General features: G+C 41.5%; 2 protein-coding genes across 2 annotated transcripts in view; both read right to left on the bottom strand.

Moving 5' to 3' along the window:
• Positions 1 to 14337, bottom strand: part of LOC124254559 (nucleolar RNA helicase 2-like) — a 37941-nt gene extending 23604 nt beyond the window's left edge. The window contains 12 exon segments of the mRNA XM_046688384.1: positions 15 to 137; positions 139 to 222; positions 6509 to 6657; positions 7075 to 7260; positions 7783 to 7900; positions 8865 to 8939; positions 9496 to 9515; positions 10704 to 10787; positions 11254 to 11383; positions 11648 to 11691; positions 12885 to 12966; positions 14181 to 14337. Coding sequence (XP_046544340.1) covers positions 15 to 137; positions 139 to 222; positions 6509 to 6657; positions 7075 to 7260; positions 7783 to 7900; positions 8865 to 8939; positions 9496 to 9515; positions 10704 to 10787; positions 11254 to 11383; positions 11648 to 11691; positions 12885 to 12966; positions 14181 to 14252 — 1167 coding nt within the window. The 5' untranslated portion in view covers positions 14253 to 14337.
• A 2726-nt stretch (positions 14338 to 17063) lies between these two features.
• On the bottom strand, positions 17064 to 25772 carry LOC124254555 (ADP,ATP carrier protein 1, mitochondrial-like). The gene is made up of 2 exons (XM_046688380.1): positions 25625 to 25772; positions 17064 to 18753 (listed from the first exon to the last, which is right to left on the bottom strand). The coding sequence occupies exon 2, from the start codon at positions 18751 to 18753 to the stop codon at positions 17848 to 17850; it is 906 nt and encodes a 301-aa protein (XP_046544336.1). The 5' UTR covers positions 25625 to 25772; the 3' UTR covers positions 17064 to 17847.
• Between the last annotated feature and the right edge of the window lie 29 nt (positions 25773 to 25801).

The raw sequence follows: 25801 nt of genomic DNA, 5'->3' as shown, positions 1-25801 counted from the left end.
CAAGAATGACGTACCGCCAAGACCAGCTCGCGTTTCTCCTGTGGAATGTCTCCGTGGAGGACGTGGCAGTCAACTTTGATGCTGGGACTGCAGGCCAGCTCATCTGCATCCTTCTTGGTCTCGCAGAACACCATGGCAGCGGCCGTGGTTACCACTGTACACCTGGATGATGTCGCCGATCGTCCCTGCCCTGTCATGGTATGAACACTTGATGGCCATGTGCTGGAAACAGAACCACACACAGGAGTGAGTTGGGTTTAACACTCCTTTGAAATGCAATCCAGTTATATCAAAGCCTGTCTGCTTAATGTGGGAAGAAACCCTTAAGTGATGCGACCTGTTTTTCACTGGCACTGAAAAATCTAACAACAATCACATTTCAATCAAGTCTATAAGCTGAGTGTCCTTTCCAGACGAGTGCTTTATCCCAGTACCACCAATCTATTACTACTCCGAACATCACTGCACGTGGTGAAATAGGTCGCTATTCATTGAAGGTTAATACTTACTACAAAATTGTGGAAATACTGGACCAGGTTAATGAGTCAAGATAAGAATATTATTTTGTATAAAGTATATAAATATCAGTATCGTTTAGCTGAAAAGAATCTTGATGGTTGGGCTTTGAGAGTTAAAAAACTTCTCTTCAGCTATGGTTTTGAAATGTTTGGGTTGATCAACAAATTACAAATGTAAACAATTTCCTTATACAATTTAAGCAGAGGTGTATTGATATTGATCTTCAAACGTGGGCTTCAGATCTTGAAAAATATACTAAACTAGATTTTTTCAGACGGATTAACAATGACTGTGTCATGAAATACACAATGCCATTTTAGAAAGTGGTCAAATGCAACATATGTCATATTTGGGACATTTTTTGTCATAGACAGGCTCAATACCTTTCCACATTTTGTGGAAGCAGCGCGGTTGTATACTTTTCCTGTGCTGGCGATTAGGTGCCTGACTCTGAGGGTAGGTTCGAATCGGATGGGACTCAAACCAAAAGTACTAGAATCTGTACTTTACTAAGAAAGTGTAATCCCAAATATGACATATGTTGCAATGACTGTGTCAGAAGAATATTAGTAAAATCTAAATATTTTTTATATTTGTATACTTATCCTGCACTACTTAGTTCCTGCACTTATTGCTTACGACTCGAAACGTGGCTGTGCCAGACGATTGATGTTGAAAGTGTAGACTGCGATCACTTCCTTGTCTCGGGTAAACATCCGTCTGCGCACGCATCACCAGAAGGTGACGTCAGCCACCTCTAATTATTGCCATAAATCCCACAGATGAATACAAAGAAGGGAGGTAGCTGAAAGCGCAGGGTTGGCCCTTATCATAAATAGTGCAGGATAAGTATACAAATATAAAAAATGTTTAGATTTTACTAACTAATCCTGCACTACTTACTTCCTGCACATTTATCGGACAGGCAGGATGGAGGGCGTGTCATCTGTGGGGATCGCCTCGCAAGGTAAACAAAGACAGCTCGGTCAATGTCATCAAGTGCGCCATGGTGGTGGAAAAACCTGTGTGGCACCTAAAGCGGACAGCGAGTGACGATCAGGCAGTGGTAATATGCATATATAAGACACGTAGTCTTAAATGGTATATACCACATGATTTTTGAAGCGTTATAAGCTTTAGGGAAATGCAGTAAAAAGCAGTGACTCGAGTTAACCCAAGTGTTACTCCTTAACTGACAGACCCAGTTGTTCCAGGACAACTCTCTTCCCACACGGCGTCGGCGTGCTTCATGGGAAGAAAAAGCATGGTGGAAGCTATCTTCGTTGCACCTGGAAGAATAGTCAACAACAGTGACTATCTCTCAGTGGTAATTCGCATATAAGACATGTAGGCTTAAATGGAAAGCGAGATTAGCTTTAAGGAAATGCAGTAAAAAGTATTGACTTGAGTGTTACTCCTTAACTGACATACCCAGTTGTTTCCCTCGGAACAACTCTTTTCCCACACGGCGTCATCGTGCTTCATGGGAAGAAATATCATGAAGGAAGGCACCTTGAATAATGGTAGTCCGTATCCACAAAACACTCGTGGTTTTGCTTATATGTCTCTGACGGCTTGGGTGCGCTTAATGTACAAACTGAGTACATCAGCTCAACACAAAAGTAACACAGGAACCGTCAACGCCGACAACAAACGATAAAGGCGAAAAAGAGAACTATCGATCATTTCGCTCTGGCAACTGGGTTATAGTGATGAAATCCCAATCAAATACCCAGAGGCACAGAACCATGACGGTGTCGTTCAAACTTGACCCAATTAACACCAAGCGCACGACCCTTGAAGCTATCGCTGTGCAAGTCTGCAAGGTAAGTGTTCATGAGTGGCTTGCAAGACAACGCGTAGGCGGTCCAAGACAGTGTTGAGATTCCTGGCAGGTGGTCAAAACTGCAGCTTGGGTACTCAAGCACTAAACAAGCAAAGCGAAGCTCCTCTCAATGGGGACTGCCAAAACGAAGGGAATTGCCACTAACAGAAGTGGCAACCATGCCCCTTTTGAAACGCCTTCCCTGCAAAAATACAGCACGGAGACTGCTAAAACAGGAGGGATACATGCAGCGGATCCCGCTTCGCGGCAACACAACTACTCGAACGACTGCCACTTGTTATACATGTGCCTAATGGAAGTCCAATGTTCATTAGCAAAGCAGTAACAATGCTCTGGCTGAAAAGCAATTGGCGCAGAATGCCGCCTGAAGATGCAGTGTGTTAATTGAACCGTTCTGGCGTGGGATGAGGATGCACTAGGATGTTTCCACATCTGGCTAGTTGAAGAGGAGCTCTTGATGCTTGAAACCAACCTCTGGTTGGTCATCTGGGACCAACTAAATTTAGTCGAAGTCAAGTTGTTAATTCTTGATTGTGATTGTGATTCCAAAACATTTGGAAGCAAGACCGGAGGAAACTGACCATTCGGAGATGGAGACACATAAACCGGTATCTCTTTGTGTAGCATACATTCTGTGAAAGCGACTGTCAGATCCCAATATAGCGTCCGCTAAGATGTACCCGCACCCAGGAATATGCTGAGTGCTCAGATGGATATGGGTGTCAGCTATTACTGGAAACAGACGGAACGTCTGGAAACAGTAACCCAGTCAAACTCTCGTTAAACCCCACAACAATCGTGTTGCCCATTAGCTATTGCGCCCAGTGACGGATGATGAGGAACACTGCCTTGAGCTCCAAACTGCTTATTGATCTCACGGCCGAAAACCTGAGGTTATCAGATCTAGTAAGTGCATGGGCGCCTCAATTCTGCATGGAGGCGCCGACTAAAACGTATGTAGTTCGGAACTCGCTCAGTCAAGGTGACTCCACCTATGACATCTAAGGGCGAGTCCACTAAAAGGAAAAAAACCCCGAGGTAAGTGAGACAGGAGGCCGACACGTTGACAAACGTCCGCCTGTCATTCCCGGGTGGACACATGCAAATTACGCAATTTGGCGGAGAGCCGACGTGAAAGCACCAAATTATCACTGTTGCTGCGCTAAGCAGGTACTCCCGGTCGAAGGTAAACCTTGGAACCCGGCACATCGTAGAGGCAGAACTATGAAGAGCCGGAACTCACGTGTCCATATGTTGTGCACTCGTCACCAATGTACGGGTGTTTGGATAATACGGGGGCCTAGTGGATGAGGGAGTGTCAAATCATGTGGATCTTGAACTTTTTTTTTTGCTTTTTGCCCCTGCTTCCGTCACCCTTGAAGGGGACGCAGCTACGTTCATATCCTCTCTAGTTGATGTGAGACTTGTCACCACGTCTCCTACCATGCACGACGCCTGATTCCAAGCCAACCTAACAGTGTGGCGTCGAGGCTATAGTAGGTACTGGATTCATGTGATGAGGGATGTTTGACTTGCTGGAAGGCCGTCAACGCTATCTCTATGTGAGTAAAGTCAAACACTGTTCGATAGACGTCCTTGAACTCGTTATTAAAGATGGCAGTCGAGGACTAGGATTGGTGAAATAGATTCCTCGGAAGCTTTGAATCCTAACCGGAAAATCCTTGACCTCAAATAACACCTGCGTTGGCGAGAACTGCCTGTAAGTGTTCGCCAAGGACAGTGAGGACCATCCACTACCAAGCCATCATGCATATAGAAGAGTGGTGACGATCCTGTACGGATTCATCTCTGTCAGGTCTCGAGAGACAGTGTTAATAGTCGAAACTAACTTGAGATAGGAAGGAGCATCCGTGTGGATTCCAAATCAAGGGCTGTCATCCCTTGAGTCTCGTGCCTTGTAAGAAGAAACACTGTCACACGCTTAATTTCCTCATCCACCTGGGCTGCCCTATTGATGAATTCAAGACAAGGGAGTGCGTAAACGCCACGCCTGGTATAGGTACCATATTAGTTGGAAGTCTTCGAGGGCAAGATGTGTCCGTCTGCCGACGTAGAGGTCAGCAGAGACAGTGGCACAACAAACAGCTGCCGAACTCTTGAAGATGTGGAGGCGCTGACGCAGTAAGTTACTACATATAGATGCACAATCTGGTATAGGCGCCTGAGTGAGTATGATTTTATAGGCCACTCACTATGATGTTATAGGCTCTAGATCCAGTAGAGTCGCTGTACAGGCGCTGGATCTGGTAGAACGCTGGACAGGCGCTGGAGTGAGCAAGTGAGTATGGTGTTATACAAGCGCAGAATCTGGTAGAAATGCCGGACAGGCGCTGGAGGGAGTATGGTTTATAGGCGTCATACAAGGGCTGGATCTGGTAGATATGCCATACAGGCGCTGGAGGGAGTAAGGATGGCTTTACAAGCTCCGTACATGCGCTGGATCAGGTAGATGCATCATACATTCCCTGTAGACAGGAACGACGCTGGAACAGGTTGGTGTTGCGACGGAGGCGCTAACACCGACTGCAGAACGCCGAGGTCGTAGTCGATGTGGAAGAAGCGCCGTATAGGCGCTGCAGTGATGAACAGCAGAGGCGCTGTTGTACCAGACTGCCCTGCTAACTAGGTCAAGTCAAATGGGAGTCGAAACATCCAGTGACTGCTAAGAAGGCGCATGCATCTGAGGCATCAGGAGGAAGACGTCTGCCAAGTACACGCTGGAAACAGCAACCCGGAGAAAGGAGACGGGGGCCAGACGCCCTAGAGCTAGAGGACATCAGTGTTGTGGCAAGTATCTGGATGCTTGTCACAGGCGACGTCGGTATTGGACCTGGTGCTTCCAAAAAAAGGTGTTATATTAATTAAGTAAGCGCAACTAGCACATTACTTGTGTGAAAAAACACGGAAAAATGCAATTCACACAGTGTGAATGAGGGCACTTATGAGATACCCCGCCTTACAAACTATACAGCGTGTGCCGTGTAGAAACTGCAACATAGCAGAAAACCCCAGCAAACACACGGTGAAAAACATTACAATAGTAATGGGGAACACATGGTGAAACAATATAATAGTAACGGGGTAGAACAGCATAAATGAGAACAATGTCTCACAAAATACTGACATAAACTGGAGACCAGAATTAAGGCTTAATAATAATATACGCTGATAGTATAACATATAAGCATGAGCCAAGAACAAGCCACTACGAATACATCGAAGCCACGTGTTCTGAATGGCGAAGTGACCGATAATAGTGATGAAACTACCGTGTTGATAACAAACACCATCACTACAACGGTACTACGAAAAACGAAACAGAAAGGTAATACCTACACTCTCTGAAGAACAAAGGAAAGTACCCAAAAGACAGTTTATTACCAATAAACACAAATTCATAGGATACAAAACAGTCGAGCTGGCAAACCACATGTCTTGCGAGGCGTGCGAAATGCAAAATCTTAGGTGGCTGACGTCACCTTCCGGTGATGCATGCGCAGACCAGGAAGTGATCGCAGTCTACACTTTTCAACATCAATCGTCTGGCACAGACACGTTTCGAGTGCAGGATTAGTTAAAAATTTACACTAGTGCTGTAAATGTGAAGGTCTTTTGTATTGCCCTCTGTAGATTTCGCTGTTCAAATCATAAGTTAATGATTGAATATGGAAGACGTTTAAATCTTGCACGCAACGAACGTTTGTGTCCCTTGTGTGTTATTCCTATGATCGAATCTGAACACCATTTTTGCCTTGTATGTCCATTCTATCACGATCTGAGAGCATCTCTCATATCACGTTTTTATCATGTATACCCTTCTGAAAACAAGCTAGCCCTACTGTTTACTTCTCAAAATAATACTGTTATAAACAACCTTGCTAAATATATTTTTAGCTATGAAATATTTTGCATCCTGCTGATCTTGTGTTCACTTCTCTTTACAATTATACCTCTATGTCCATTCCGTCACTTTTATGGCTCCTCATGTCATATCTTGAATCCTCCTGACATGTATGTGTATAAAGGACCAGTGGCCCCCTTACTGAACAAACATAACACCAATCACAGCCCAGTGTCATACATACATATATCTGCACTACTTTGATCCTGAACTGGTCTCACCTGCACTGTTGTGGCTGTTTTGTTGGTTTGTTTGCCGATCAGATCAACTTTCTTCACATCGTTCCGCATGTACTTGTTGGCGGTCTCCCTCACCCATGGCGGAAGGGTGGCCGAGAACAGCAAGGTCTGAGGGTGATTACTCTCCTTCTCTGAAAAAACAAAACATTTCATGTTGAGACCAACAATTTTACAACCAAATGAACAATGCTCTTCAGGGAAAGTCTACCGCAAGGGAGGCAACTCCCTTACAGTGAAAACTGTAATAGTGTTTGATGACACTGTCAGTGTTGCTAAAGACTGGAGGGAGATAACTCTCACAGCTGAAGTGTAATGTTTCCATTCTAAGAATTCTTTCACGATCTGTGTAGCTATTTCTTTCAGACCAACAGAAATTTCTGTAACCACGTAAATTAAAATCATACTGTTGAAATACATGTCTAGAATGACAGTGCAAGTTGTGTTTGTTTCATGGCACAAAATCTTTAAAATAGTTCTGTTTGTCAGCAATATTCCAGCTGAATAATATCCAACGCGAATGTGGTTGAAGACCTCTCTCGATGGTGTACCTCTCTCGTATGCTCCCTTGAGGATCTCCTCCACTGACTGCACGAAGCCCATGTCAAGCATCTGGTCTACCTCATCCAGCACTACATGCTTGATCTTGTTCAGCTTGAGGTTCTCTTTCTGTACGTGGTCCAACACTCGCCCAGGCGTCCCTACCACCACGTCCACACCGTTCTGCATCACACGCTCTGGGGACACCAAAACAGTCTCCATAGCAACAAGAACACAGCTTTCATGGACAGAGCATCTTAAATTACTTTTAGCATATGACATTTTACACATGAATATCTAAAATTAACCCCAACAACTCTTGAGCATATACAGCACAAACATTTAGCTTGTTAATACAAAACAAGTCCTTTCTAAACTGTGGGCTCAAAACATGCCGCTTCTCTCAATATATAGGTTTAAGTAGAACTCTGTTATGGTGGAATGGAGAAAACATACTGTGTTTCCAATTCAGAGCCAGGTGCCCTGAGACTCAGCTTCACTAAACTCTGCTAAATTGAAGACTTTGTTGTACATTTGATTTCAAATTCGATTTAGTGCTGAATAACCTTTTGGTAACCTAGCTATACATCATGCCCAATGAAACAACAATAAGTTTATCTCCTAGGTGTTTTCTAATGTCCTACACAAAATACTACTATTACCACCAAGCAAAATCATAAGCAACACACTTAATCTTTCCAAAGGTGTATTTTTCTTACCCTGAGGGCCGTAAGGAGTTCCTCCGTATATTACAAGGATCTCAAGACTTTCAGAGACTGCCTTGAAGTCATCATGAACCTGCTTGGCTAGTTCTCTTGTTGGGGTCAGTACCAGAACCTTGGTAAACAAAACAATTCTAAGATCAACAACAATGTAGAGGTTTTATGGTTGGTTGGGTTGTTGTTTAATGCCGCACTCAGTAGTATTCCAGCTATATAGAATTGAGTCTGGACCAGACAATCCAGTGATAGACAGCATGAGCATCATCCACACAATTGGGATACGATAACGTGTGTGAACCAAGACAGCCTGACCACCCGATCCCGCTAGTCGCCTCCTACGACAAGCATGGGTTACTTAAGACCAATTCAAACCTGGATCTTCATGGGTCAAGAGGTTTTACGAATAAAGGGGAACAGCTGTGTTACACCAAAAGTATTTTACAGCACCAATGTCCAGCATATTTATCTCTGCAACAAGATACTGTTTACTGTTTGACACACACCAATGTTTCGGCTACAACATGTAGAAGACAGTATCCTGCAATCTCGATCAGGCAGACCAGTAACAGACACAATCAGCAAATGATACAAAGCAGAGGAACAATACATACTGTAAAACCAATCCATTTAGTTGCCTCTTTATGACAGCAGGGATAGGTTTCTGGGGACCAACATTCTCAGACATTCACCGGTGATCATGGTGTTCAGAGTTTGTAACACTAGTTTGTAGATAAACATGCTTGAACAAGACAAGCATGTCTAGAATGCTTACATTTTCAGTCAGTTTTATTGGGGTTCAGTTCATACCATAATAGAAGTATTGAGAACTTGAAGAGAATTATAGCCCCAAAAAGCTACAAATAACCTATACCATCCCTTCCATGGCAGAACTTCTGGTGAGCGAGTTTAGTTTTAAAATATTCCAGCAAAATCATGGTGAGGGACACTATAAAGTAGCTTCATACATTGTACCCATGTGGGGAATCGGACGTGAGTCTTCACTGTGACGAGCTGAACAGTTAACGACTGGGCTACCCCACCGAAAACAAAGGCTAGGGATCTCTGGGTACAAGACTCACCTTTGGGCTCCTACCATGCTTCAGTTTCTTTTCACTTCTCTGAAGCTTCTCAACCAGAGGTAGGGAAAACGAGAGCTGGAGAAAAAGACATTATAACAATAATTAGGGATCTGTTTAAAATAATTCCTGTAGCATTTTATAAAAATATACTACTTGATGACATGAATAATTACTGTTTTTATTAATGTTTTAACATTAATCATTGTCAGAGTATGGTGAGGTGAGGTAAAATGGGGTTTAACATCATACTGAAGAATATTTTGCTCATATGACGATATGCATGTGTGTGTGTATGTGTGGCTGCTTGTACTAGCCCAGACTTAAGCTGGTATATAGTGCTAGCCCACTGACATACCCTGCTGCACTTAAGCATGAAAACCCCACACAGACACAGTACACTGACTCTGAGCCAACTGGTCCTTGTTGCACCTACTAATGCCAAACGACAGGAATTGAAACCGCAATCTTCCATTCTCCGGGTGGATGCTCTAACCACTACACCACGGAGACGGCCTTGTCAGGGTGAAATGTTTACTGAATGGTTGATAACAGTGGTGTGTGTGGGGGGACATTTGCTGCATTCTCACAAATGTTGTAACAATGTGAACCAGATGAGCATAGAGATACTTACAGTTTTACCTGTGCCAGTCCCTGCAAATAGACAAAATGTAATTTACCACCAATTATAAATACCAAGACCATTACCATTCTTGTACTACTTGTGTTGGAAAACCAGAATCTCTTACTCTTCATATACTCAAGTGATGCACTACGCAGGCAGACATCACTGCTAAACATGGACACAACCATGACTTAACTTTGTGTGACTGTAATTTGAGTGAATGTGGTTTTATGCAACATGATATACAGTCTAATCCTGATGAGTCAAATCGCTGGGGACCAAGTAATACATTCGACTTATCGATGTATTCGAGACATAGGTATGTCTATGAGGGTAGAAAAAAAGATGATCCCGTCCTAATTCCTCCACCTAAGCATTTGTTTACCTAATGATTTCCTTATCACTAATAGAGGCACCTTATCAGTTCCAGTCTGATTAGCACAGACAGTGATTTCCGTAAAATCACTAATCTGCCTTTTGAACTCACCTGTCAATGGCGGAAAGGTGTGAGCCGCGCTGGGTTGTTAATTGGATCAGTCTGCTACACCAATCAACTTCTCATTGACTGACTTCGGCTTATGTATACAAGATTGCTGTTGTTTGAATTTCATGGGACCAAATTTCCTTCTCGAGTCATCGTGTGTATTTATGAGACGAATTTGTGTAACCGGTATTCAAATGATGACAACTATAACAAGGAATGGTCGGGACCGACAGGTACTTCGAGTTATGCATAACATTCGAGACACCGGCATTCGACTCATCGGGATTTGACTGAACATGCTGACATAACAAAATGTATAGTGACTTAATAAACTGTATACAGGGGAGAGAATCCCTCATAAGTGTGTTAACCTGTGCCAGTGTTTAGATCATATCAGTGGAGTGTTCATAATAAAACTTGGTCCATAAAACCTGTCAAATTAGAACAAAATGTTCTGATTTTTTCAGGAAACAGGAATTGGTTTTGAATCTCTTAACAGAGGGGTGTTAATGTAATCTGGGCAAGACAGAACAAAGATGCACCGGTCAATCATATGAAGAAAGTTGCTGGGGGTACGAACTACAATAACAGTCAGGTCGGGTTAACGACACAATCATCATAAGCTAGCTTCAATACACTGGAAAATCAGCTCCAGAAACCCTGCAATAACATGACTAGTAAAATTACCACCTACAGATGGTGGTATACACCACTGATCAGACTGTCTACTCACTGGCTTGAGCTATTACATCGCCGCCATCAAACACGGTGTCAAATGTTTCATACTGGACAGGAAACAGGTAGCTTATACCCTTGGCTGCAATAAATATGGAATCAGTGGATATGAGAAACAAAGGCTTGAGCTCAAACAGAAACATAAGGTGTACTTGTACAAATTACAGGCACAAAAGCTGTGACCACATAAAATGATATACATATGTAAAATAATGTTATTTTATATATAAAGAATACGGCACACAGGTCAAGATTCCTTATAGACATAGATCAAGTGCTTGTGAAAATTGCAGAAGATATTGATGGACAAGGCAAAATGAAACTCTAAACAATGTCGGGAGTTACCTCCCTTTTGACAAACATTTGGCATCACAATTGGTCCTGTCAGGACACAAAATTGTATGTTTAAAGTACATTCATCACAACCCCATTTATGTTCCTTGCTCATCTTGTACAGTAATGTTAGTATGATGTGTGACAGCAGATTGTAAAGGAGATATATTGCAGCTCAACTGCTTCCTTCAGACTGTTCAACGTAAAAGGATTACCATTCAGTTTTTCAATAGTGCCAGGAGATATTCTGAAGTTTGTAAATGCCCCCAACTTGACGTCAGGGTCTTCCTCTGCCTCTTCTGACTGTTTCTCATCCTCATTCTCATTGGTAGATTTCTTTGCCTTCTACAATACACAATCACACTGTAATGATAAACAAACAGAAATAAATGAAAAGTCAAGATCACTTAAATAATTGTTTCATGAGAAGATTCATTGTGAAATACCATCTGTAAAGTGATGTAGACACAAGAGTTAAGTCACTTTGATATGACATGTTTGTTTGATGTTTTGGTGGGAAAATGAATTGTGACTGGAGTATACACTTGTTTTTTAGAACAAATCAAAATCAAAGAAAATTTGGAGAAAAAAACCCAACTGCTTGTTTACCTTCTCCTTCTTTTTCTTGATCTTGATCGGTGATGCATCTGCACCTGATGAAAAACAAATTCTTTTGTAGAAATATTAAGTTAACAGGATTTACAGTCAATTGTAGAGAACAATATTTGGTTTTACTACACTTCTCTGGGGCCTTTTTTTTCAACCTGGGACCTGTAGAGTAGGTGCTCCAGGTCCCTGGATATCAATAGGAATCAATATTTCACTCAAGGAGTTCAGTTATTTATCAGGTTAATTTTGCTTACACATCCATGATCCAATAATAATAATAGGACCACTCGAACTTTCTTTGCTGCAAACTATTTATAATCTGTAAAACAGGAACTAAAGAACATTCAGTAATCACTAATCAGTAATCCCATTGCTAGCATACCGATAACCTGTCTAGCAGGAATGTATTCAAACATGACAAAAAAGAAAATAAAGGACGATGTTAAAGCTTTCTTACAGTGTTTCCATTCTCTGGTTTATACCAGATTTTGATCTTTAACAATTGCCCAGGACCAATAAATTTGGTGGCTATCAGTCACAGGGTCCCGAAAAATACCCAAACTACTTTTTGTCCTGCTTAAAATCTCTGAAGTAATCCTTTAATAATAGAATTGGCCTCTTACGATTTTTGTGTGAGATGAGGTTTCCTTCTAAATACATTATGCTATGTGCAATGGGATTGGTCAGTTTGGCAGTCTTTCGGAAATGACAGATGTATTTTGTACCTTGAAACGTTACTATAATCACTGCTGTCACGGAAAATAACAAAGTTATCCAATTGTACACATACCATGTGTTTGTCTAAATGTCAAGCAGACAGCAGAGGGCGCTTTCCATTTTTTCAAAGGTTTCAGTTATTGAGGATGACGAAACCAACAACAGTAAGGGGCAAAATAATTATTCAAGTTCAAGTTGCAATCCGCCTTCAAAAGTAAAGCCTATTAAATTACAGAAATTTAATTCGGACTGGATACCTGAATTTAAATGGCTCCAATACGATGAAGACAACAGAACTATCATATTTTGTGCAGGACCAGTAAAAAAGGTCATCGGACACAGTGACCGGCTGTTAATAAACCCAGTGGAAACACTGACTTAGCATATAAATCAAAACATCAAACTTCTTCATCGTGTCCTGTTAAATGATGGCAAAGACAAACAGCTGTAGTGTGTGTTAAGCATCTCTTTGGAAAAGGTTCATGGTGTTTTCACAGCTGGTCCATTCATATTTTCTTACCATTCTCTGCTACGTCCACCTCCATACTATTAGCATCTCCATTTTCAACCTGTTCTTCGGTTTTTTCAGATTTCTTGGACTTCTGAAATGTAATGGAAGATGCATGGTCAACATGTTTTGTACTGTTTAAGTTCTGATTTCAGCCTTATTTTAAAACAGGGTTTTATGTTAGGTTTAGGGTTAGGATAGGCTTTCTATAAAAACCATCTATTCTTACTATAAACTATAAATCTTAGGCACAGAATGATAATAAAACGGGGGTTACGGGTGGAAATCTTTCCGGGATTTATCTCGAACCAATATATAAAATGCCGCTGAAGGGGTCGTTGTCGGCACAGGTACTACAGATACGTACCCCAGGTTCGTTTCGGAAAGAGTTACGCCCGTACCCCCCAGGTGTCATGGCGTCTTTCGTGGATGCAGTATAGTCTTCTATTCCCAGAGGTTGTTTCAGATGTGTTAAATAATCGTATTATTTTGCTAACACATTATTGAATGTTGGTTGGATTTTAGTATAATCCTACAACTGTCATTGTGTTTTAATCATATTTTAGAAGGGGGGGTACGGAACTCTTTCCCGAGTCTATAATCCCCAATCAAAAACCGAAACCGTATGCAGTTGTTCCCGTTCAACTGATTCCGAGTGGTATTCATGGGCATCGGGAAATATCCGTTACTGTGTATTCTCATTACTTACATAACACAATCAAATGTATCTAATACAACAGTATGACAGTTCTGATCAAGAATACAACACAATGGGAATGGAATCGTCCTAGGGTGCGTTGCTGTATTCTCATTATGGCCAGGGTACGTTTCTAACGTACCTGCGGTACATATCTGTAGTACCCGTGCCGACAACGACCCCTTCAGCTAAAATGCCATCTCCACTTTCTCATAGTTACTGAATTGTGGTTGATATTTGTAATTCTAGAATGTATCGTGGTATTGATATTTCACAAATAAATCCAAAAATGACTGGAAAGCGGTTGATCAAAAGATAACATGTGATACATCACACAAAAACATGACCACGTGGCTGACGATTTCCACTTAACATAAGTTATGAATGGCGTGAAACCAACAGTGACAAGTAGGACGTCCCCTATGATTAACATCGGGTAAAGTGACGAACGTTGTATACAATCTAATACAAGTGTGGTAAAACTGATGTTTGAGACAAGGATCACTGTATCCAGCATGTGGACAGCCAGGTCAGTTCTTTTCTCAGTTTACAAATGTATTGCCGTTGCTACAAACATCCCTGTCACGTAAAATGTATACAGTCAGACTTACCTTATCCTTTTTCGTTTTATCTTTCTTAGCCATAGTGTCTGTTGAATCAGATTCCGGTATAGAAAATTTCATTTCTCTAAGAGAGATCTGTGAACGAGCCGAGTCTCACAAATGTGGTTCCCACGTGGTGAGTCTGCAATATCCGGTTTGTAGGTGGCGCTTTCAATTCAAGGGACGTTACTCAACCTGAAAGCCCCAGAACTGCTTTCCATTCAGTTCACCTGGCCGTGTGAAAAAAGAGAAGAAAGAAATGGAAAACAAATACAAAAAATACGAAATGTTTAGCAAAAGCTCCGCCTTGAAATATATCATTTAATAAGTATTTTCACTGAACATTAAAGTATGGTGGTGTTTGTTGGCAAGGAACGCAGAACTTGCAAACTTACCTGGAAGGGGTCATGCAGATGTACCAGATCCCAAACCTCTGAGATAGGGAAACGTTGGAGAACCCATTGGATTTTCAGGGCCCCTTTTACTGAATTATGCCAATTATACCTGGCAGCATAGGAAAAACATATGTTTGCCACTGATATGGCAGTGTACCCCGCCGCTAAAGAATGGAATATCTATATTTACTACTTTTTATTTTTTTGGTCACATAAAAGATGCCTGAAATGACTGGTGTCTGCATAATCACCCAATGCAGGCTGTCAACATAACTGAAAACATAGGGTGCAATGTTTGTATGAGATATCGCGTTTAAATAAGTTTGAAAAGCGGTCAAAGTGTCGTGGTGACCTTGACGATAAGGCCAAGGTCACCCAAGTAAACTGGTGTCTGCGTAATCCCCAATGTAGGCTGTCACCAAATTTGAAGACATTGGGTACAACAGTCCATGAGATGTCGCGTTAACAAGAGTTTGAAAAGTGTTCAAAGTGTCGTGGTGACCTTGAAGATAAGGTCAAGGTCACCAAATCAACTGGTGTCTGGGTAATCCCCCAATGTAGGCTGTCACCAAATTTGAAAACATTGGGTACACCAGTCCATGAGATGTCGCGTTAACAAGCGTTTGAAAAGTGTTCAAAGTGTCGTAGTGACCTTGAAGATAAGGTCAAGGTCACCAAAATAAACTGGTGTCTGCGTAATCCCCCAATGTAGGTTGTCACCAAATTTGAAGATATTGGGTACAACAGTTCATGAGATATCGCGTTAACAAGAATCGTGACGTACGTACGGACGGACGGACGCCGCTGAATACATAGTCCCCCGTTCCGCGTTGCGGCGGGGGGACAACAACAGCAACAACGGCGTGCTCTTTTACAGCAGACCGTTGCTCAAAGAATAGAGTTCGTTATCCATTAATTGAAGTATATGGTATCCTAAACTGACAGCTGACATACATTATGCAACACTGTGCTGCAAGTGCATCTAAATATTGTTTGATTAGAGTGACTGTAATCGAGAAAAATGCTTTTTCACATCCATCGCAGTTTGCATATCATACCAGCTTAACGTTGTTAGAAAAAGAATACAATTTGTCTTAATTTTTTTCTTGAGAGTAGTATGACACAGATGATCAAACCGAAGGATCAGATAGCCACGGGTCATCTGCTGGCTCACTGTATCGTTGTTCACCTTGTCCATTACAAGACAGTCTTGTCCTAGCTTGATCTAATGTCTGTAGTGATGTGGTTGGAGTACTGGGACTACCGGTACATTCACTCACTACTGGTATTTCTAACGTTTGTCTATCCTCATTGATTTTTGATAGGGATGACATTCTGCTTGGATATGTTGTCATAAGAACAGTGTTAATTGCCACTGCACTGACTTTTTGTGTGTGTTTTATTCAAAACTTAAATATATATAAATATATATTTTGTCAACTCACCTAATTTTGTAACAATGTGACGTGGAGCTTTATCTCCATCAAACAGGTTAGGTGTATAGTTTTTCTTCTAATAATACATATTTACTTTGTATTATTTGTTTTTTGTCTCGTATTGTTGTGAACAAATTCATACAGTACATGGACTTACTCTAAACCGACATCCCTCTAATCCGACATATTTATTTGTACGTTTTTGTGCAGATATCGCCTAATTTGTTAAGTTTTACAAAATGTGTCGGAAACTGTAAGCAGAGACCATGTATTATATGGTCTCTGCTGTAAGCAAAGGTTAAAATTAATACAAACATGCGTTCTTTTATGCCATACTGGCCTCAACCTTATCTCTTGAATTTCATTCAGATGAAATCACAGTCCAAAGAGCAAACATTGTCTTGACACACACCCATTGTGACATATGTTGTGACCCTCGTTATATTGGAAAACAAAGAAGGTTGTGAGGTCCTCATAACTGGATGTATGCGCAGACGCTTCTGTTCCAATCCGCGAAACGAGTCCCCCCTCACCTCATTCTAAGAGTTCTCGCTCTGTCGGAACAACCAATGGAATAGACCCCAGCTGTACGAGGTCTGAAAGTCGCAGTCAAACCGGAGACTGACACATGTCGCAGTTCAGTCTGGTTCCCTGATTTTGCTGCGCTGCCGCTAAACGGCTGTGGTGCCAGCGCAGCATAATCAGGGAACCAGGCTGCACATGGAGTACACTGTCAGGAAACATTCAAACTAATCAAAATCAACCATTCGCAGCGTGAATACGTGCTTGCCCGACCTCCCGGGACGGGTTATTTTCAACACGGACTGCCAGATTCTCAAATTCGACGGTCGGGTTAAAATTTAGACATGTATATGAAGATATTTTGTGGGCAGGTAAGTTTTGGTCAGGGCTTGCAAGTTTTACATCCAACCAGCCCTGTGGTCAGGCGTTTCGGAGTTTCATACCCTACCATTCGACTTAATCAGTCTCCTCTTATAAGACAAGCGAAGGTTGATGGCGATCTATTCTAGACGGGCGGGGCACGAATCACAAACGACATGTCCAGTATAATTTGTATTGGTCAGCAGAAATTAGATACACTCTTTTTCGTTTCGTAGTTACACAAATACGGCCCATTTTCCTTAAAAAAAACCCCTCTCATAAACACAATATCAGTTAGATCTAGGCTATGTAATCTGTAGCATATGAACAACACAACACTCTTTCCTAAACCAAACGTCATCCACCCACTCGTCTTAAACAAAGGTATGTATAAGCTACGTATCAGTTTATGCAATGGGGAAAGTGATAACAAAGCGAAACGACGAAACAAAAAGTGCCATTTTTCGAATACTGCATGGTAGTAGCGTTGGGACCCCACCCCCAAAAAAAGAAAAGAAAAAAAGCGTTCATTGTGAAGTCCTTAGCACATTTCATCATGTAACCATGTACACAACAGCTGTATCCAGATCCTCATGAAATACTTCTGTGTCACGTGACAGTGGTTCACAGAGCGATGTAATGTTTTAAGTGACGTCGGCAATATATCAGCATAACACGTATCAACGTATACTTCACAAGACGGTATACGATAAGGTCAAAGTTCGTGCAAATATCAGTGATTGTCAGTTAGGTGGTCTGTGGGGTCCGTGTTAGATTCCAGTTAAGGCGGTATATATAAAGGAAACTGATATTTATGCATCAAAGTTTACAAGTCCTTTATAAAGCGCTGTCAATGGAATATAACTGTATTTTATCCAAAGAATGACGTGGGTTTGTGCAACCACAAAAGCGTTGGAAGGGACAAGCACGTTTGGACAAGCAGTGTACAGTGTCCATTCACTTTTAGGCAATTCTCCAGGCTATGTAATACTCCTTGAATTTGTCGAACCCCGACAACACACCCGCCCCTGCCACGCCCCTCAATATATTAGCGCCAGCTCCTTTCATCAAAGACATAAAGCCTTCGTTCTTGATGATCTGGATGGTGCAGTCGATGGATCCTTTGTACTTGACCGCTTCTCCGGACGTCATCATCATGCGTCGTCGTATAGTATCGATAGGGTAGGACACGAGGCCAGAACTGATGGTGACTACATAGCCAAGCGCAAAGGAAGCGGCCAGGCTTGCATTCTCACCAAGCAGTATAGGCTTGAGGGTGTCGTAGAAGCCGAAGTAGCATCCTCTGTAGACAATGATTCCTACGCAAGAGATGACGAACCCTCGATAAAGGCCTACAAAACCATCCGACTTTATGGTTTTTCTATAAACGTCTACCAAGCCATTGAACTGACGTTCCGAAGCACCCTTCCCGGCAGCCTTTGCGTCGTTGGCCAGACGGGTACGAGCGTAATCGAGGGAATACACAAAACACAGCGACATGGCTCCTGCACAACCTCCTGACAAGACATTCATGCCGAATTTCGTGGCATAGGACGCGTCTTTGCGGGTTTTGAAGGTAGCCTTGATCTGGTCCTTGAAGGCGAAGTTGAGAGCCTGTGTTGGGAAGTATCTCAGGCAATTGGCCAAGTTCCCTCTCCAGAAGGGCAATATTCCTTCAGTACGAAAGGTTCTGGTGGTGCAGTCGATCACACCCTTGTATGGCTCCTTCAGCCGCCCGGCTTTTATCATCTCATCTTGGTTCTGAACTAGGAGTTTGACACGCTCGATCGGGGCGGCTGCTGTCTTGGAGATCACTGCGGCAGCGCCACTCAAGGCGAAGTTCTCGGCGAACCCCAACTTGTGAGACATCTGAAACAGAGAAAACAATTCGATGGTACAAGGGTATTACTGCAAGGTGATGGTGTTGATGTTGATGCTATCACCAATAGTGAAGCTGCGGCGACCTTTACACCTCGACCATGGGGCGGCGGAGTAGCCTAGTGGTTAAAGCGTTCGCTCGTCACGCCTACGGCCCAGGTTCGATTCCCCACATGGGTACAATGTGTGAAGCCCATTTTTTAGTGTCCCCCGCCGTGATATTGCCGGAATATTGCTACAAGCGGCGTAAAACCCAGGGCCTAGATTTTCGAAGCTCTCTTAGCGCGAAGATAGTCGTAAGTTAATGTTATTGAATGGCACTTACGACTATCTTAGCGCTAAGAGAGCTTCGAAAATCTAGGCTAGCTTACTTAGTAACTCACTAAAACTCGACCAGGCAGACCAGTCACTGAAAGCATGAGATACCTAGCTGGCACTCAATAAGCTCAGTAACAGGCTGCAAATGATCAGGGAGACTGTCCTCAACACTGGGATATGTGTCGAGTTTGGTTTTACTCCGCTTTCAGCAATATCACATTGTACTCATGTGACTCTTATTCGCGAGGCTACCAAACCTTATGAGCTAAAACGTCTTCTAAAATATGGTACTTGAAATACGTTTAACAAATTCAGATTATTTCATGAAGTAGAGTTACGCTATGTTGATATACCATGTGGCCAGTATTACACGATCTCTCAACAATACATTCTGTTACAAAACCAGTGGGCATGGCGGGGCGAAAGGTTAGAATATGAACGTTCTCTAGTATAAAATTCCATTTCAAAACTGATCATGATACTTCGAACAAATATGAAATCGTCCTCAAACATTTTCGAATTTCTTTATTTGGTCGAAATTGATTGTGAAATGCGATGACCTGATCAAGAAGTTCGTACCTAATTATAGCTATTAACAGTTTTAATTTTGTTTTTCACACGAAGTTACTACTTTTGAAGAAATTTGATAAAAGCCACTAACAGGTTGGTCATAACGATGTGAACAAGCCTTTGTGAATAATATGCACGACATTACCAGCAGATTTGAAGATGGTAACAGTGTTTTGGAGCATGATGAAAGTGCAAAGGTTAAAAAGGATTACTAGCAGTCATCTACTGGTATATCCATGTACGTTTTGAAGTTCAAATACACCATTGCCTGATAATCTATTTTCAGGAAGGCTCCTCCTAACAGTTTCACAAGAAATATTAATTTGATATTAAGAATGTCGCAAAATGACTGCCGTGGTAGTATTGATGCAGGTGCCCGGTGAAACTCAAGGCTATGATGCTGACAAACTAAGGATCAAAACAAAAGTCTCTGAATACAGAATCTGGATCGCTTCATCCTGGTACGCTCAAGGGACGTAACTGCGAGTTCCACATGTCTTACATGACTGGGACACCCCGGAACCGGAAAGAGTCATCACAGTGGGAACGGAACGTGTTCAGTGATATTCTTGAATATTAAATATACACATAAAACTATATTTATTACAACCTTAGTGAGTTACTCTCGTTTGTGAAAGGAAAATCACAATATATAGGTACCTTCGTGAATTCATATACATTTTGAATATCATAGTTATAGTTTATAGGTGAAATATTGATGAAATATTTGCAATATAACAATTCTATTGGTCAACGGCAGGTGGACTTTGAGGAAAACTTCCTCAAACTGAAGGATTCATTTGTGCACTCATTCTTTAGGACATGGTAACATCACGGACAAGGTGACCTGAAAATAACTATTACAGGCTAAAGCAACTTAGAGATCCTGGGTCCCGTTCAACAATGGGACCGTTGCTCTAAGATGACCGTTACTTACATACTTTGACGTAAGTCTGAGGGTAAGCCGTTTTCACGTTTATTAAGAAATTACTGATATCGTCAACTGTTTTAAAGATATCTGTATTCTATTTATAGATATCAATAAAGTTTTTAAGATATCGGTAAATAATGGAAGATATTGTAAACTAATTTCTGATATCCAAAATAGAAATACTGATATCGTAAACTTTAAGAAAGTGTCAAGAAAATATTTCATGATATCTCCAAATGTGTTAAAGATATCATTTAAACAATAACGATCATATTGTACACAATTATACTGGAAATTATTTCAAGGTATCTTCATTCAATTCGAGATATCTTGAAATAATTTATACACATCCACAAACGCATTACTGATATATTTATTTCAATTAGAGATATCTTGAAATAATTTACACACACCCACAAACGCATTACAGATATATTTGTTTCAAATAAAGATATCTTCAATTCAATTAGAGACATCTTTAAAGCAGTTAGACATATCTCCAATTCTGACCGTTACTGATATCTAAAATCAAATGTCACATTAAACATGAATGATCATGAAGGTTTTGCAGATACTTATCTTTATTTGAGATACCTTTAATTCATTTCAAGATATTTTCAGTTGAACTGAAGATATCTTTAATATTTTCTGAGAGAGAGAGAGAGAGAGAGAGAGAGAGAGAGAGATCACATGCAGACAATGCCTCTTTCACTCACACTACTGAGTGCAGTGTCTGAATTTATAGACTGAAACTTAGCACCAGACTGTCAACTAAGTAAGAATGCACCTTGAACTAACTGACTTCGATTTGCAAAAATGCTCATCGTGAAAAGGTACTCCATGTCAGAACAATTTCATGACATAACATGACCATTTCACATACTCTCACTGTACCTAACACTACCACATGACCTTGACCCTGACCTACGTTCATCCCAGAGTCATCTGTCAGCCCGGAAACTGGACAATTGTGTCAGGGATCCCCACACGAATACAAAGAACCAGCTTAACTCGTTTAACAGATTGTATTCCTACTATCTAAAGGGGTAAGGTACTTTCGGTTTAAGTCCACATGTTGTTTTACGCCACATTCAGCGATATTATCGGTATCATAGGCGGATCCAGAGGGGTGTGTGTGTGGGGGTGTGTGTGTGTGTGCACCCCCCTTTTGTGCTGAAAGTTTGTTAAATGACCATTGAAATTCGGGTGAAAATGAAGTGTGCACCCCCTCTATCTCAAAAAGCTGTATCCGCCCCTGGGTATAACAGATGGGTATGTTAACAATTCTGTGTTGATTAAACCGGTATTTCGTAGGACACGGGGGCAAATCAGCAGGACACATGTCACATGTACACGTTTCTCAACATGCCCTGGGGCGGCGGGATAGCCTAGTGGTTAAAACGTTCGCTCGTCACACTGAAGACCGGGTTCGATTCCCCACATAGGTACAATGTGTGAAGCCCATTTCTGGTGTCCCCGCGGTGATATTGCCAAAAGCGGCGTAAAACTAAACTCACTCACTCGTAAGACATGGATAAGGCCGTGGGGTACTGTGTCACACACTGGGGCATACAGGTTACATTGCAATAACATCTTCTACCATCACTCACAGAGGTGATCAACAGGACCAGAGGACAGACTGACTGCCTTAGACGTTGACTGTCACTGAAAATGGCGTTAATTCATATTCATGATGGTAATCATGCGATTTTCTGGTCCAGACTCGAGTTTATATATAGACTGCCCTCATATAACTACAATATTGGTCAGGGTACCGCGAAACAACAAATACTCAGACAAGAAAGCCGTTAACTTACTATAGAAGCATACAGGCCTAGGATTGTGAAACTGATACAAATCTGGAAATCTTTCTGAAATGGTGACTGAGTGAGTTGGGTTTTACGCCGTTTTTAGCAATGGTCCTGCAATATCACGGCGGGGGACACCAGAAATGGGCTTCACACATTGTACCCATATGGGGAATCGAACCCGGTCTTCGGGGAGACGAGCGAACGCTTTAACCACTAGGCTACCCCATCGCGCCTTTTTTCTGAAATGGAGTAACTATGCTTACCATGCCCACCCAATCTTAACATAGAGAAATAGCACACGTAATCGTGTGGATACATTTGGCATGACATTTCTTTGTTGCGGGAAATGGTTACTTAGGTTAGTATAACGATTAAACCTGTGGTTTATTGTATAGCGTATGCATGTGTTAGTATGATGTGACATATAGCCAGCTAGCGTAACTACCTCCCAGCCTGAATGCATGTCTAATGTCATTACCAATAAAGTAGATATACCGTGTTGTTCTACATTTGTCAAATAAATGAAATCCATAATAGTATTAGAACAAATTTAGACAGAACCACAATTATTTGTTTGATAAAAAAAATGTAAAGAAAGAAATTGTGACAGGTCCCTGTCCGATTTAGATGCATCACTCAGGACCACCTGTTGAATCATGCAGACCCTGTGGATTCTGGAGTCAAGCATTATCTTAGTAAGCTTGCACTTAGTCAAAGATTGGACATGTTTCATTGTTATTGTGTTAGTGTGTGTGTATATGTCTATATACATATGTGTGTCTCTCTCTCTATATATATATGACCTACTGTGTATAGCCTATTTAGAAACACGGAATGACAGATGTCCCTCCCCTGAAAAGTTTATATATGCCCCCCAGTTTTGTGCCATTTTCCAACCAGGCTAGATGTTGTTAATTAGTTGAAAGTGTGAAATTGACACAATGCCTGTGTGTATTTAATGTTACAGAGCAAACAGATTGATACAACTAACACAATTAGGGCTGTATATACTAACCCTATGAAAGAGCATGCTTTGACTGTATTTCCATGTATCTAATTTACAAATGATTGACACAACGACATGAATCTTTAATGACAATGGAAAACCAAAATACAAGCATTGTCACTAAGGTGACATAATCCCCCGCCGCAAATTATCAAATCAAACTTATAAAGTAATGAAAGTTAAATGTCAACAAAAACATGACCAGTCAACCTCTCTTGATGTCTTGCTCTTTAGGTGTTCAAACACACACATATTTTCAAGACTGACTTTGACATGAATGTCATAGTGTATGAAATATGCAAAAATAGAACTAAATAAATTGCTTTTTGAAAAACATTTAAGGGAAGTCTTGAAAGTCTTTGAAGAAGATCCAGTGAACTGTTTTTGAAATATCTTGCTGACAATTCAGGTTAACATGCTCAAATCTTCAAAGTGTCTCTGTGACCTTGAAAATTAAGTGAAGGTGACCAAAATCGACTGAGCCCTGCGCCTTCCCTAGATAAAGCTTTGTATTGAATATGAAGAAAATCCAATGAACGGTTCTTGAGATAGCTTAACATGCAGGTTTACATGCTGAAATCTTCAAAGTGTCTCTGTGACCTTGAAAATTAAGTGAAGGTCACCAAAATCGACTGAGCCCTGCGCCTTTCCTAGATAAAGCTTTGTATTGAATATGAAGAAAATCCAGTGAACGGTTCTTGAGATAGCTTAACATGCAGGTTTACATGCTGAAATCTTCAAAGTGTCGCCATGACCTTGAAAATTATGTGAAGGTCACCAAAATCAACTGGGCCCTGCGCCTTTCCTAGATAAAGCTTTGTATTGAATATGAAGAAAATCCAGTGAACGGTTCTTGAGATAGCTTAACATGCAGGCAAAACGTTGTGACCTTGAAATTAAGGTCAAGGTCACCAAACCTGACTTGGACCTTTCTTATACTGTGATGAACCTAGGTACCAATTATGAAAAGAATCTAGTGAACGGTTCTTAAGATATTCCAATTCTTACGTACATACGGACGGAGCCTAATAATATATCCCCCGCTTCGCGCTAAACGCGCGGCGGGGGATAATAAAGCCAGCAGAACATTTCTTTTACATGTACATTCCTCAACAGTGGAATGATGTTGAAATACTGTTTCTTCACAAAGCTGAAAACCACAAGCCATTAGGGACCGTTCATAATTTATGGCCGGGGGAGCAAGGTGGATGATCTTTATGGACAAGCATGTGTAATGTGAGTGCCCCCAAGTGTATGTACAAAGTGATCCCTCTCCATGTCATGTACAAAATCAATGACCCCCCGCTCCCCTTCCCATATTTTTTAAGCATAAATTGTAAATAGTTTAATGTACAAAACTGCTGAGCCCCAGTACCTGTGTACAAAATTGATGACCCCTCCTACCTCCCCAGGTGCCCCTTCCCCCTTATGGTCATCAAACACACACAAACACACACAAATTGTGAGCGGTCCCTTTTGACAATACGAAAATCTTCAATGCCTTATACAAATACCGTATTTCCACTATTAGATGTCTGACATCTAATGCTGGCTTAGAGGCAACTCACCATCTTCCCAAATCCATGAAGTTAGAGTCATAGAAAGAGTACATGTGCAGGAAACGGGTATTATTAATCTTCACCATATTACAGAAGTGGAAACTCGGCATTAAATATAGGCTCGGGTTCTTTATTAGGAGGGCAGAGCATATAAGAACGCTTCAATAACAGGCGGGCGTATAATACGTCATGACGTCTAATACAGGAAATACGGTATATATTCAAATATTCGGGATACAAGACCCAACTCTTCAGATGGCGACATCAGTGCAGATCTGCTGGAGTGAATCGTACGGCCCACTGGAAGACTAGGTCAATGTGACCTAATATGTCGACAATCTTTGACTTCTACACGGGGCAAGGGCGTTGAACAAAACGCAGGTGTAATCAAAATCGCATTCCAAAGTCATGGTTTTAACGCTCTTTGGATGACAAGCGCGTGAGTACTGCGATGCACTTTTGCATTTAATCATTACCAATACGATGACGGATCTCGCGTTTTGAGGTATGCATCAGTTTCCCGACATTACAGATAGCCTAGTATATGCACTTAGCCAGGGCATGCATAATAGAGGGTGATACCGTTTGGCGTGTTGCACATTAATGGACTGAGCTAAACCAATTTAACAGTTACTTAGTTAGCGTTAAGAGCAAGATAGACTCTCACTTTCAAATGTCGGATGTCGACGCACACAAGACAGCTGCTGTCAGTGTCACCAAGCTAGATGTACAGAAGTCTACTCTTGTCTCTTCGGCTCTGCAAGGGCATGCACAAGCAGCAAACCGATGACGTAATCGTCAGGTCCCGGATGATGTAAAACATACGCATGCTCACGCCCTTTCA

The sequence above is a fragment of the Haliotis rubra genome, unplaced genomic scaffold, assembly GCF_003918875.1.
Source record: "Haliotis rubra isolate DU_JTF1 unplaced genomic scaffold, ASM391887v1 Scf575, whole genome shotgun sequence".
NCBI lineage: Eukaryota > Metazoa > Mollusca > Gastropoda > Lepetellida > Haliotidae > Haliotis > Haliotis rubra.
This window is presented reverse-complemented; position numbering and strand designations above follow the sequence as displayed.

Bases quoted from the DNA above. Each gene is read 5' to 3' on its own strand.
- LOC124254555 (XM_046688380.1), bottom strand. From the start codon at position 18,753: ATGTCTCACAAGTTGGGGTTCGCCGAGAACTTCGCCTTGAGTGGCGCT.